Raw genomic sequence first — 14,095 nt, 5'->3', positions numbered from 1 at the left:
TCATGATGGGTGAGAGGGTGACATTATCTACACACGGCTTTGTGATCTATCCCTATAGATAGAATAATATCTATTCATATTAGTTTCATTTAGAAAAGGATATTTACACACATAGACACATAATGTTTTCACATGCAAAAGAATGGAAGAATCATAGAAAGACTTGTCAATCTCTGCAGGAAAAATAAACTATTAACTTAAATATTAATATTTATTTAATTTTGATTAAATTTAATTTTAATTAATTAATTAAAATATTTGAGACACCTTTCAAAGACAAAAATGACAAACAGTTTATAACTTTGATCAGGCTAGTGGTGATTTCTTCAAATGGGCATCAGTACCACCACCACCATCATCATTATAATAGCTGACATACATTGTTTTTAGGTATTCCATGCATTAGTATCTTGTCAACAGGTTGGGAGAGACGTGGAAAGAAGTAAAAATAGGAGTTTTACTTCAAGTGCTGTTCCGGCTATTTGACCTTGGTCAAATTATCTCACCTATTCAGTTGATTAAACTTCCTCATCTGTAAGATGTTTTTTAAGCTCCCTTCTAGCTCTCGCATACTGTGTTCTAAGGCCCTACCCACTCGGCTCTTAAAGTCAATGAACATTTGAGAAACACTTAACATAATCTTATACAAGGACATCAATTGGGGAAAACAAATATAATAAATAAACGGGTAAGGGGTTGATCGGGGAAGTTGTCTTTGTTCTCTTGACAAGGACTGAGGGGACATGTCTATCTTCTATTAAAAGAGGTGTTCTCCGTAAAGTCCCAGAGAAAAACTCATCACCCTGTACATTAATCAAGTTATTTGGCAAGCTTATAAACCAAGTATAAGATGGTTCCAAGTCTTTTTCCTGGAATTTCTAAAAGCACTTGTCCCTAAAGAAAATGAAAAGGTGCTTTCACATTTACAAAAAAGGCAAAAGACAATCTGCTGATCAGAGGCAATATATTATACAGGAAAGGTTATTGGAAATTGGGCTCAGAAAGACTGGATGTATGACCACAGGTGTCATCAATCTCTCAGAGCTTCAGTTTCTTCATATATAAAATGGGAATAATAATGCAAGTGCTACTTATGTCTTTTGAGTCACTATAAGGAAAGGATTTTGCAAATCTTGAAGTACAATGCCTGGCACATAGTAGGTTCTAAATAAATATTTATTGACTGACTACATGTAAATGAGAGTTATTATTACTATTCTCTGCATATCTTTCCTCTATGCCAGCCCCTAAAAACCATGATTATTCAGCACATTATTATTCAATTGTATTTAAGCAGTAACCTGCTTTCTCCTAGTACATCAACCACAAAATCTTCAGTTCAATGGATCTGGTACAGCTCAGGCATTGCCATGGAAACTAGTTGATGTCTAGCATGAGATTTTATATTCACTATGGGGGCAAAGAAACAGGAGCTAGGGTGAGGAAGAGAAGAAGCTTTCATATTATACAAAAGGGAGGAAAAAAGAGAACTCTGAATGATGCATACACACTGATTACAACTACGTACTGTGTGTAATCAAAAGGACCAGAAAATACACAGTTTATTATTTTTTGTTGGCAGCAGTCTTTATATTCATGTGTTTGGGGAATAGGCAGCCAGGAAGAGACACAGAGAAAGAGAGAGACAGAGAGACAGAGAGACAGAGAGACAGAGAGACAGAGGCAGAGACACAGAGAGAGACAGAGACAGAGACCGAGATTGGGATTTTGTTAGCAGTAGTCTTTGTATACATATGCTTAGGGAATAAGGAGCCAGGAAGAAAGAGACAGAGACAGAGAGACAGAGACAGGGAGATGGAGAGAAAAAGACAGACAGAGAGAAGCAGAGAGACAGAGACAGAAACAGAGAGGGACAGAGAGAGAGAGAGAGAGAGAGAGAGAGAGAGAGAGAGAGAGATTTTTGTCAGCAGTTGTCTTTGTATTTATGTTTAGGAAATAGAAAGACAGGAAGACAGACAGAGAGAGACAGAGACAGTCAGAGACAGAAACACAAAGAGAGATACAAACAGAGGAATTTCAATATAATACTTCAGAGCACAACAGACAGAAATCACGACTCAAGGCATTCTTACTCCATGAACTTGAGGAGGTCCCTTAAGCTCCTTGGGTCTCAGTTTCTTGATCTGCAACATGAGCGGGTTCTACTAGATAGCCTCTCAGGTTACTTCTAGCTCCAGTCCTATGACTTATGAGTCTTTGAAGTATAGTACTTCCTCTATTCATAACCAAATTAAAAGAACCTCTCTTGCTGCATTACTTAAAGGCTGAACTTCTTTTGTTTTATTTAGATATGCCTGTGAAATCTGTTTGGAGATAAATCAACAGTAAAAGGAAAAAGTATCTCAAAGTTCTAATGGTCAATTCTTTTCTATGTTCTAAGATTTTTTTTTTCATCTCAGCCATTCTATGTTATAGGCTCCCTTACAGTGCAAATATTCTTGGTTTTGTGTTCACAGCTCCCTCCATCTCTGACTTTCTAATCTCTAAGATCATGTTATTATGTGAAATGCCTTTCTCTAGTCCCAAATTTTGCTATTCTTATTGTCAAAAATAAGCAGATGTTGTAACAAGTCTGGAGTTCACAGCATTACTGGTGAGAAAATAGGAACATCACAAATGCCAAAAGAGAATTTGGAGGATTTCAGGAGGAAAGGGCTGAACAAAGTTACTGTTGCACTCAAAAGAACAAGTATGTCTAGGTAAAAGAACATGAAAGCACTAATAGCTACACCAAAAATTATATTATCTTAGTTTCCAAATGACTGAATGCCACTTTAAGTTTTCCAGACAAAAATGGCCTATTTATTCTTTGGTGACTACATCCCCATAATAGCAAACAATCTAATAATAACTGATATTTCTGTATTACTTTTCCTGTTACCTGATGAGTTAGGAGTATTATTATCCCCATTTCATAGATGAATAAACTGAGACTCAGGGATATGAAGTAAGTAGCCCTAGGACAGTAAATAGTAAAGCCAGGGTTTAACCACATCTTCTGACACAGCCTGTGTCAGAAGTTCAGAGCAGAGTTCAAATCTGGCCTCAGATGCCTATATCCTTTCACAGGCATAACTAAATAAAACAAAAGAAGTTCAGCCTTTTAATAATGCAGCAAGAGAGGTTCTTTTAATTTGGTTATGAATAGAGGAAGTACTATACTTCAAAGACGCATAAGTCATAGGACTGGAGCTAGAAGTAACCTGAGAGGCTATCTAGTAGAACCCGCTCATGTTGCAGGTCAAGAAACTGAGACCCAAGGAGCTTAAGGGACCTCCTCAAGTTCATGGAGTAAGAATGCCTTGAGTCGTGATTTTTGTCTGTTGTGCTCTGAAGTGTTATATTGAAATTCCTCTGTGTGTATCTCTCTTTGTGTTTCTGTTTCTGACTGTCTCTGTCTCTCTCTCTGTCTCTCTTCCTGTCAAAGTCTTTGGACTTTGCTGCCTGCAATAAAGGAGACCCTTTTTCTGTCATTATCCTTCTTGACATCTATGGCTTTTGACACTAACCATTCCTTTTGGACCGTAGAATCTTTCCTCTGAGTTTTTGTCACCCTGCCCTCGTGGTTCTCATCCTACCTGAATGATCCTTTTCAACCTTTTTTCTTGGTTCACCATCTATCCTATATCACCTAATACTGGGTGTCCCAGGTAAGGCTTTGTCCTACATCCTCTTCTCTGCCCTCTTTAAACCTTTAGATTTCAGGTCTCGAGGGAGCAATAATTATCCCTATGAAGATGACTTCCAAATCTCTGTATGCAGCCCTCATCTCTCTTCTGAGCTCCATTCCTCCATTATCAGCTGACTGCCAGACATCCCCCAAATATGAGAAAGGCATCTGACACTCAGTATGTTGAAAACTGGGCTTGCTATCTATAACCCATCTCACATACACACACACCTCCACCTCGCTTCTAACTTGTTTATTTCTGTCAAAAGCACCGCCAGGCTTCCAGACATCCACTGTCACCCTCACTATAGCAGACACCTAATAAATGCTTGTTAATGAATAAATGAATGACCGAATCACTCTTCATTCTCCCTCATTCCCAGTATCCAATCATTTGTCAAGCCTCCTGGGTTCCACCTCCCTGAAATCTCTTTTATCTGTCTCCCTCGACCTCCACCCACTTACAAAGCCATCACCCTAGCTGAGACCATCTTTCTTTCTTGCCTGGGCTATTGCAATCGCTCCTTAGTTGTTCTTTCTCTTACCATTTTTCCCCTCTGTAATCCATCCTTCACATAGCTGTCAAACTAAGTTGACTATGTCACCAGGTTTGACCACGTCATTCCATGCTCAAGAAGCTCTGGTTGCTTCCTATTGCCCTTTGGATAAAATACAAAGTCTTTTGTTTCCAGTCAGCTAGGTGGTTTATTGGCTAGATCACTGGGCCTGTAGTCAGGAAGAGCAGAGTTCAAATCTGGCCTCAGATGCCTATATCTAGGTGACCCTGGGCAAGTCACTTAATTTCTGTTTACCTCAGTTTCCTCATCTGTAAAATGAGGATAATAATAATAATAGCACCTAACTCCCAGGGTTGTTGTGAGGATCAGATGAGAAGATAATAGTAAAGCACTTAGCACAGTGCCTGGCACAAAGTAAACATTATATAAATGTTAGCTATTATTATTGTTTAGCACGTACTCACTCTCTGTCTCCAACCAATCTTTCTAGATTGATTTGATTTTATTTCCCTTCATGCCCTGTATGTTTCAGCCAGACTAGTCTACTTTCTGTGTCCTATATGTGACATCCCATGTCTGGGCCTTTGTCCAAGCTGTTTCCCAAGGCTGGAATGATCTCTCTTCTCACCTCTGCCTCTGAATCCCCTGGACCATTTCTTGGTGCTTTTTTTTAATATAATTTTCTACTCTTTATTTGCTTTTGTTTTGTTGTTTTTTTTGGTTGGGCAATGGGGTTTAAGTGACTTGCCTGGGGTCACACAGCTAGTAAGTGTTATATGTCTGAGGCTGGATTTGAACTCAGGTCCTCCTGAATCAGGGCTGGTGCTCTATCCACTGCACCACTGCACCACCTAGCTGCTCCCATTGGCTCTTCTTAAACTCTGAGTCTCGACCCCACATGCAGTCATGAAAAATGTTGCAATAGTAAAAGGTTTCTCAATGTGCGACGACCAAAAATTAATTCAAAATCAATCGCATGATGAATCCGAGGTGTCTCTGTCAGTGCTTGGCCATGGTGCACACAGCAACTTCACTGCAGCTTTGGTTCTGAACACAAAGCATGTACACTTTGTACCATGCGTACCCTCGGGCCACGTAATGCCAAAGCTGCCAAAACACAAGAAGGGGTTCTGAATGGAAAAAGTCTAAGAAGCCCTGGTTTAGATCAAGGACCAAGGTTTTTTTTTTTTCCTTAGTAATTAGTGCTCCCCCAAATTAATTTGTAATTACTTTGTATATATTCTGCATGTATTTATAGATGTACCTGATTGTTGAATGTAAATAGAATGTAAAGTCTTTGATGAAAGGAGTAGGGTTTTCTTGTTATTGTTTTCGTCTTTGTATCCTGATGAACAGTGCTTAACACACAATGGATGCTTACTAAATGCTTGTTAAACTGAACTGGTATCTACAGGCTCATATCTATTTGAAGATCCCTCAGTGCCTTGGCCCACTCTATACCCCTCAGCGAGAACATTCTCTCATCTTTCCCCCTAACCAAATAGGACTACCTCAGACCCACCTTTCAGATTTCTAAAGCTGGAAAAGCCCTTTGAAGCCAATCATCCCAACCTCTAACCTAATGAAAGAACATAAAATCATCCCTAACAGGTGATCAACTATCCTCTATTTAAACAATTCCAATAAGAGAGAGCTCACTACTTCATCAGGAATCTGATTACTCCACTTCTAGAGAGAGGCAGCTAGGTGGCACAGTGGGTACACTGCTGGACCTGGTGGTCAGGAAGGCCTGAATTCAAATCTTACCTCAGCTACTTACTAGATGTATGAGCCTGCGCAAGTTACTTAACCTCTTGTCTGCCTCAGTGTCCTCATCCGTAAAATGGGGATGATAATAGCATGTACCTCCCAGGGTTATTGTAAGGATCAAATGAAAAATATTTATAATAAACCTTAAAACACTATGTAAATGCTAGCTCCTGCTGCTGCTTTTACTGGCCAGTGGTCATTGTCACAAGGTTCTTCTTCCTTTTTTTTTTTTTAGGCTACTGGGGTTAAGTGACTTGCCCAAGGTCACACAGCTAGTAAGTGTCAAGTGTTTGGTCTGAGGACAGATTTGAACTCAGGTCCTCCTGACTTCAGGGCCGGTGCTCTATCCACTGTGCCACCTAGCTGCCCCCACAAGGTTCTTCTTTATCTTGAACTGAAATCTACACCAATTGCTCTAACTTTTGTCCTCAGGTTTCAATGGAAAAGGTGACTTCTTGGAGTAGCTATGATGGCAGTCACCATCCCTAGCTATGTCTTCTACTTGTGTTGCACAGCCCACCTCAGAGAACTTACTAGCTATGGGACCTGGAGTAATTCGAGCCTTTCTTAGCCTCAGTTCTTCATCTGACCAATGAGGGAGCTGGACTATAGCTGGCCTCTATGGCCCATTTCAGCTCTAAATCTAGGAATCTATGATCTCCTGTTGAGTCTTCCACGGTGACACGGGCCCATATCTCTCTACTGGGCCTTTATAGTCTGCACCACACAATCGAACACTCTTTTTCTTTCATTTCATGTGTATCTGTCATGAGTCTTAAATAAGTATAACATGTTTAAGTCAGAAGGAATTTTATTACCCACTTTTCAACTCTTTGGGCCTTGGATTTCTAATCCGTAAAATAAAGATGTTGGGCTGGATTACTTAGTCCGTTCTTTGATTCTATGAACATAGGCTGTCAGAGCTGATAGGCCCTTGGAATGCTACAATATAGCATACTGGGGACTGGGAAGAAATGTAAATGTAGAATGTTAGAACTAAAAGCAATCAAAGAAATTAAGTAATCTAGGTAGCACAGGGCAGCTAGGTGGTGCAGTGGACAGACTGCAAGGCCTAGAGTCAGGGGGATCTGAGCTCAAATCTGACCTTGGACACTTACTAGCTGTGTGACCCTGGGCAAGTCACTTAACCTTTTTTGCCTCCACTTCCTCATCTGTAAGGTGAGCTGGAGAAGGAAACGGCAAACCACTCTAGTATCTCTGCCAAGAAAACCCAAATGGGGTCACGAAGAGTTGGGAATGACTAATCAACTAAACACCAAAGATGATTCACTATTCGTGCAGAAAATGAACCTGAAAAATACTAAGACAAGTGACATCAAAAGTCTCAGCAAACTGGTGCCAGAGGCAGGACTAAGAGAAAACTGTCCTCACTCCCTGACAGCTAATTTTTCCTCTGTCATAAGACACTCTGCTGCAGTGTTGGTCAGTCATTTTTCAGTCATGTTCTACTCTTCATAACACCATTTGGGGTTTTCTTGGCAAAGAAACCAGAGTGGTTTCCCATCTCCTTCTCCAGCTCATTTTACAGATGAGGAAACTGAGGCAGTGTTAAGTGACTTGCCCAAGGTCACACAACTAGTACGTGTCTGAGGCCAGATTTGAACTCAAATCTTCTTGATTCCAGGCCCAGTGCTTTATCCACTGGGCCACCTAGTTGCCCCCTACACTGCAGCAGTTGAAATTTATATAGTCCTTTTGAGTTTGCAAAGCACTGTGCATCCATTATCTCACCGGATTTTCAAAAAAACCCTGTGAAATAGTAGTAACTATTTCACAGTAGATAAAGTGCTGGACCTGGAGTCAAGAAGACCTGAGTTCAAATCTGGCCTCAGACACTTATTAGCTGTGTGACCTCGGGGAAGTCACTTAACCTTGTTTGCCTCAGTTTCCTCATCTGTAAAATGAGCTGGGGAAGGAGATGGCAAACCACTCTGGTACCCTTGCCAAGAAAACCCCAAATGGGGTCACAAAGAAACATATTAATTATGTGACCTGAGCGAATCAACCTTTATCTACCTTGGTTTCCAGATCTGCAAAATGAAGATAAGAGCACTTACCTCTCACAGTTTTATGAATATGAAATTAGATAATATTTGTAAACCTCAAAACACTGCCTAAGTGCTAGTTATCATCATCATCATCATCATCAACATCATCATCCCCATTTAACAGATAAGAAAACCGAGGCTTAGAGAAGTTAAATGACTTGCTCCAAGTTGTACAGCTAGTAAGTATCTGAGGCAGGATTTGAATCCAGATCTTGCAGATTCCCAGTATGTCATTCCACTTATTATTCCATGCCTGGTTACTACAGTCAGGAAAACTGAAGTTTTGTCCTGGTTCCTACATTTAATATCAATGTGACAGCAGGAAAATGATTTAATCTCTTTGAAGCCCAATTTATTCATCTGTAAAGGGGAGAGAAATACTCTTATTGTATAGCCCATAAGGTTTTTGTGAGAAGAAAGTTCTATAAAACTTGTCCAAAGTAAGTCGTGAACACAGGTCTTTCTGATTCTGAGGCCAGCCACACCACTCTCATGGATACTCATACAGCGATTTTAGTAAACGCTCATTTAATTGTTTACATGTTAGAGACATGTGAGTTACTATAATTGATAATATTCCCACTCCATCACATACCTGTCAACTTCTTGAGAGTAGAAAATGTGTTTCCAGCTTTCCTTTTTCACAGTAGAGCATGTAATAGGCACTCAATGAATGTTCATGTTTGACTGCTGTGACGCCAGCCCATTCATCACTGATCAAAGATCAACTGAGAATAATCCAGACCTGGCCAAATACCTGGGCCTTCATCCTTATCCCACAGAGTCACTCACTAATTCAGTTACTCAATAACGCATGTTTTTCTCTGTCCACCAAGAATGAAACTTAGGCAATATTATATTGTGAGAATGTATATTTCATAATCTAACCATAAAATCTCAGTACTGGCAGGCACCTCATCGGCGATCTAGTCCAATCAATTCATAAGTGAGGATCTCCTCTGAAACAATGACAAGTAGTCACTCACCCTCCATTAGAACATCTATGGTGTCGTTCAGTTATTTGATCATGTCCAACTCTTCATGACCCCATGGACCATGGCATGCCCGGTCTTCCTATCCTCCGCTATTTTTTGAAATCTGTCCATATTCATGTTCATTGTTTCCATGACACTATCTATCCATCTCACCCTCTACCATCCCCTTTTCCTTTTGTCTTCAATCTTTCTCCGCATCGGGGTCTTTTTCAATGAGTCCCACCTTCTCAATATGGCCAAAGTACTTAAGCTTCAGCTTCAGTATTTCGCTTTCTAGTGAATAACTTAAGTTAATTTCTTTAAGTGTTGACTAATCTGATCTCCGTGCTGTCCAAGGGACTCTCAAAAGTCTTCTTTAGCAAAAAACAAAAAAAAAAAAAGGTCTTCTTTAGCACCACAATTCGAAAGTGTCATTTCAAGTATAGCAATAGGAAATTTACTACTTCCACAAAGTGTCTATTTCTCAAAATAGTTCTAAATTGCAAATACTACAAAAATATCCATCTTATATTTATGAAATAAAGCACCATAGTATAAGCTCTGGAACTGATTCTAAGAATTATTTTCAAGTTCTGACTCCAGTATCTCCTACCTGACAAGTTGGACAAATTACTTTACTACTATTAGCCTTAGTTTCTTTATCTGCAAAAAGGGCAGAATAATTGCACTACCTAAGTTACAGGGGTATTGTGAGAATGGAATGAGGTAAAGTTTGAAAAAAATACTTTGTGAACAATTAAATAAGCATTTACTAAAAGTACTGTATAAACAGCAAAGAGAGGCTGTCTGGTGTGAATGGCCTCAGAATTAGAAAGACCTGGGTTCAAGACTTGACTCCTACAAATAACTGGCTGCATGACCCTGGGGCAAATCACTTCTCCTTTCAATCTCTCAGTTACCTCCCTAGGAGTATAAGTTGAAGAGAAGGTGCTGACCCATATTGGTATGGGAAGTTTATCATTGTGAGCTGTGTACATCAGAGATGTCAAGCTCACTACCAACCACGGGCAAGTGGCCGGTAAAACTCCTGAGTACACCCAAAGCAGATTTAAATGTAGCTGGAAAACACTAAACAAAATGAGTAAAAATACAATACAACATAGATAATGTCAGTTTGTGATTTTCTAAGTCAATATGTGGTCTACAGGGATCTGTTTCTATCTGAGTTTTATAACACTGATTTATACTGATGAAATCACAAGTCAAAAAGAAAAAGAAAGAGAGAGAAGAAAAGAAAAGAAAGAAAGAGAAAAGAAGGAAGAAGGGAAGAAAAAAAGAAAGGAAGGAAAGAAGAAAGGAAGAAAGAAAGAGAAAGGAAGGAAGAAAGGAAAGAGGGAGAACAGACCAGGGGGCAGCATGATAGAGCCAGGAAGTCATGGGTTCAAGTCCTTCCTTTGAACATGCTAACTGTAGGACTCCAGGGAAAGTCACTCAACCACTCAGTCTCCCAGACAACTCTCTAAGACAATAAATTAGGTAAAAAGGTGCCAATCTGCATGTCTAGTGGATATTCCTTTACCAGGAATTCCCTGTCCTGATGAAATCATATTCCTAGACCAACACAAAATAAAAAGGATCAACTGGAAGATTAGATAGATAGATAGACAGATAAGTAGATATAAATATGCACACCTAAATCTAAACTGTTAGGATTATAGGTTTTAGAGATGGGAAAGAAAAAACCCTAAATAGCAACTAGCTCAGTCCCTCAGAGAAGCAAAATAATTTATCTCTAATCACAAAAGAAAAGTAACTCACATTTACACATATGTCTCTAAGGTTTCTAAAGTCCTTTCTTCATAGATCTTGAGAGTATTACTACTCACTTTTTGGAGTGATTTGTTCAAGTTATGCAAGTGCCAAGTGCTGAGATCTGAACACTCCCAAACTAGTGCACCTCCATCTATAACCATCTTCACTGAAAGTTAGCTCTGGAAGAGATCTTTGAAAATCTCTTCTAGTCTTTTCGTTTTTATACATAAGGATTTGTAAATGATACACTTACTATGTACAGCATGCATGATAAGCATCAGCCTCACAAACGGACGACCTGAGCACCGTTACAAGCTTGCCCCAGGTCATTCTTACAGAATACATTAAATCGGCGCATGAAATGGAAAAAAAAAAAAAAAAAAGTCGGACTTTTAAAGAAACTGAGGCAGAAGTCTCAATACCGTGGCTGCTTCCTCTAGGGTGCTGGAAGCCTTACCTGATCTTCCAAAGGAGCTCCTTCCAAGAGACCCTGGAAAAGAGCTGAGGGTTCTTCCAGGGGATGACATCCGTCTGCATGGTGAGAAGCCTTTGATGAGAGGAAAGGCGGGCTAAAGGATCCAAGGACCGACAGATTGCTGCCGAGCTCCCAGCCATCGCTTCTACAGAACAAACCTGAGTTTTCCAAAGGGGCTCCAATCCCGATTCTGGGCACAGCACTTTCCCGGAAGTGGCGGGGAGCCTGGGAGGCCCGCACAGGCAGCTGCAAAACTAAAGAAACAGCGACCAAGTTTGTAGCCCACGTCCAACTCCGGGTAGGGTGGCAGAGCCCCGAGGGCCTGGTTGGCCTCATTATGTTCCAGCCCTGGAGTGGTGTGGCCCCTGGGGAGAGGCATGGGCTAGATATCTCTCCATGGAGCAGATGGGGAAAGAATTCCAAAGTTTCCAGGGAACAGATGAGTGGGAGAGTTTGTTACTCTACACTAAAGCCCTCCCTTGCTACTGAGCATGCTCAGTCCCTTTGCAGGGAGGGTAAACTTTCAAAGAACACACTGCTTCTGCTAGTTTTCCATGAGAAAGGGAAGGGAAGAAGCAGGGACATTGACAAGAGGGAAAATGTCATGCTTCCAGCTAGCTGGAAAGGACCACAGAACACAGAAGTCCAGGCTGGAAGGGAACTCGGAGATGGTTTAGTCCAGGTTCTGTGTTTCACAAACGAGACTGAGACGCTAGGGCGCCTAACTGGTAAGTCAGGGAGCCATCCTCAGAGGCCAAATCTAGGGTTCTTTCCACTCTGCTGCAGTGAATTGGCAGGAGCCTCGGAGTTCTAGCTTGACACACTGGAAACAGCCCTAGATTGAGAAGACCTGAGTCAGATCCCAACACATTGTTACTTTAGGCAAATTACTTTTTTTTTTTAATTGGGCCTCAGTTTCTCATCTTTAAAATGAGGGAGTTGAACTAATAATCTCTAGAGGTTTTTCCAAAGCTTAAGTACCATGATTTATTTTTTAAATAAGAAAATTGAGGTCCACGTTGGAGAATTGACATAATCAAGGTCACAAAATGATTAAGTGGTAGCCTCCTCTTTCCAGTACACTACATTAACTATACTACACCCAGAAAAAAAAAATCTTAGTGCATTTTTAAACTTACTAAAGCTTAAAACTGAACTGCACTATGGTTTTGGATATGTCCCACATATGCATATGTGTATGTATACATACACACATAGTAATATTTATTGCTACATATCCTAGATTTCCTAGGACAATCTCAATTTCATGAAAAGAACGCATACTTTGAATGAGACTTTGTAAAAAAGATTTTTGTTGTTGCTGTTGTTGACTTGTATGATTTGATTTTTGGCTCAGAAAAGGTGATCACTATGTTTCTATATAACTTATGAAATATGAAATGTAACATGTTATACGAGAGGTGGTATGTAGTAGCAGAAAGATCCCTCGACTAGAGAATCATGAAAGCAGGATATGATTCCCACTATTTACAGTGGAAAAAGCACTGAATTTGGAATCTGAAGGCTTGTATTTGAATCCTGGGTCTGCCACTTACTACCTGTGTGACCTTGAGTAAGTCCCTTAACTTTTCAGGGTTTTATTTTCCTGTATATCTGTAAAATGACTTTTTGCTTTTTGGTGAGACAATTGGGGTTAAGGGACTTGCCCAGGGTCACACAGCTAGTAAGTGTCAAGTGTCAGAGGCTGGATTTGAACTCAGGTCCTCCTGACTTCAGGGTCGGAGCTGACAAGCTGATTTCTAACATTTTCTTCCAGATTTAAATCTATAATCATATTGCATTTCAGAGGCAGTATGGTCTAATGAATAAGTAGCTGTCCTGTGAGCCTCTCTCCTCCACTGAAATTACTAATCTCCCTGACTTCTTTTAAGTCCCAACTAAAATCTCATCCATGGACAGCTAGGTGATGAAGTGCATAGAGTGCCTGGCATGGAGTCAGGAAGACTCATCTTCTTGAGTTCAAATCTGGCCTCAGACATTTCATTAACTGTGTAACCTCAGGCAAGTCACTTTAACCTTGCTTGCCTCAGTTTCCTTATCTGTAAAATTAGCTGGAGAAGGAAATGGAAAACCACTTCAGTATCTTTACCAAGAAAACCCCAAATAGGGTCACAGAGAATCGGACATAACTGAAACAACTGAAGAACAAAATCCCAGCTTCTACATGAAGCCTTCCCAACCCCCCCCCCAATTCCAGTGCCTTCCACTCTGTTAATTATTTCCTATTTATTTTATATAAATCTTGCTTTTCATACATTTGTGTGCATGTTGTCTTTCCCATTAGATTGTAAGCTCCTTGAGGGCAGCGACTGTCTTTTGCCTCTTTTTGTATCCCCAGCCCTTAGTACATAGGAAGCACTTAATAAATATTTATTGATTGAGCTAGGATGATCTGTGTTCAATGAGTGGGTGACCCTAAGCAAGTCAGCTAAACTTTTGGGAATCCAGGCAGCTGTCAAAGATTAGAGAAAGTGGCAGCCTAAATTGGTAGAGGACATTTTCTCATCTGAGTTCCTCATGCAAATGAAATCAGAGTTCCAAGTCAGATTCAAGTCCATTTGTGAGATCTGAAGAGAGTCACATAATCTCCTTGAGCCTCAGCCTCCTCCTTTGTAAAATGTGTATCCTATTTCCTACCCTGCCTTAGAAGGATCAAATGATAAAGAACTCAAAATGCCACTGCGCTAAACAGTAAGAAAATTAACTAATCCTACGAGGCAGTGAAAAGACAAATGCTGTAAAGGGTTGCAAACAAATGCAGCTACAGGGTTTCCTATCAATTTCAGGGGAATGATGATCTCTGA

At 40.2% G+C, this 14,095-nt stretch overlaps 1 protein-coding gene across 3 annotated transcripts in view; it reads right to left on the bottom strand.

Moving 5' to 3' along the window:
• The window catches only part of EVC2 (EvC ciliary complex subunit 2), a 205,446-nt gene extending 193,710 nt beyond the window's left edge, over positions 1 to 11,736 (bottom strand). For all 3 annotated transcript variants that reach the window (XM_027836686.1, XM_027836688.1, XM_027836687.1), the window contains exon 1: positions 11,253 to 11,736. In XM_027836686.1, coding sequence (XP_027692487.1) covers positions 11,253 to 11,606 — 354 coding nt within the window. In that variant the 5' untranslated portion in view covers positions 11,607 to 11,736. The remainder of the gene's footprint in view (positions 1 to 11,252) is intronic.
• Between the last annotated feature and the right edge of the window lie 2,359 nt (positions 11,737 to 14,095).

Source organism: Vombatus ursinus, unplaced genomic scaffold, assembly GCF_900497805.2.
Source record: "Vombatus ursinus unplaced genomic scaffold, bare-nosed wombat genome assembly UNPS02014818.1, whole genome shotgun sequence".
In the NCBI taxonomy this organism is placed as follows: Eukaryota; Metazoa; Chordata; class Mammalia; order Diprotodontia; family Vombatidae; genus Vombatus; species Vombatus ursinus.
The sequence above is the reverse complement of the archived record's forward strand: the minus strand, read 5'-3'. Positions and strand labels throughout refer to the sequence as shown.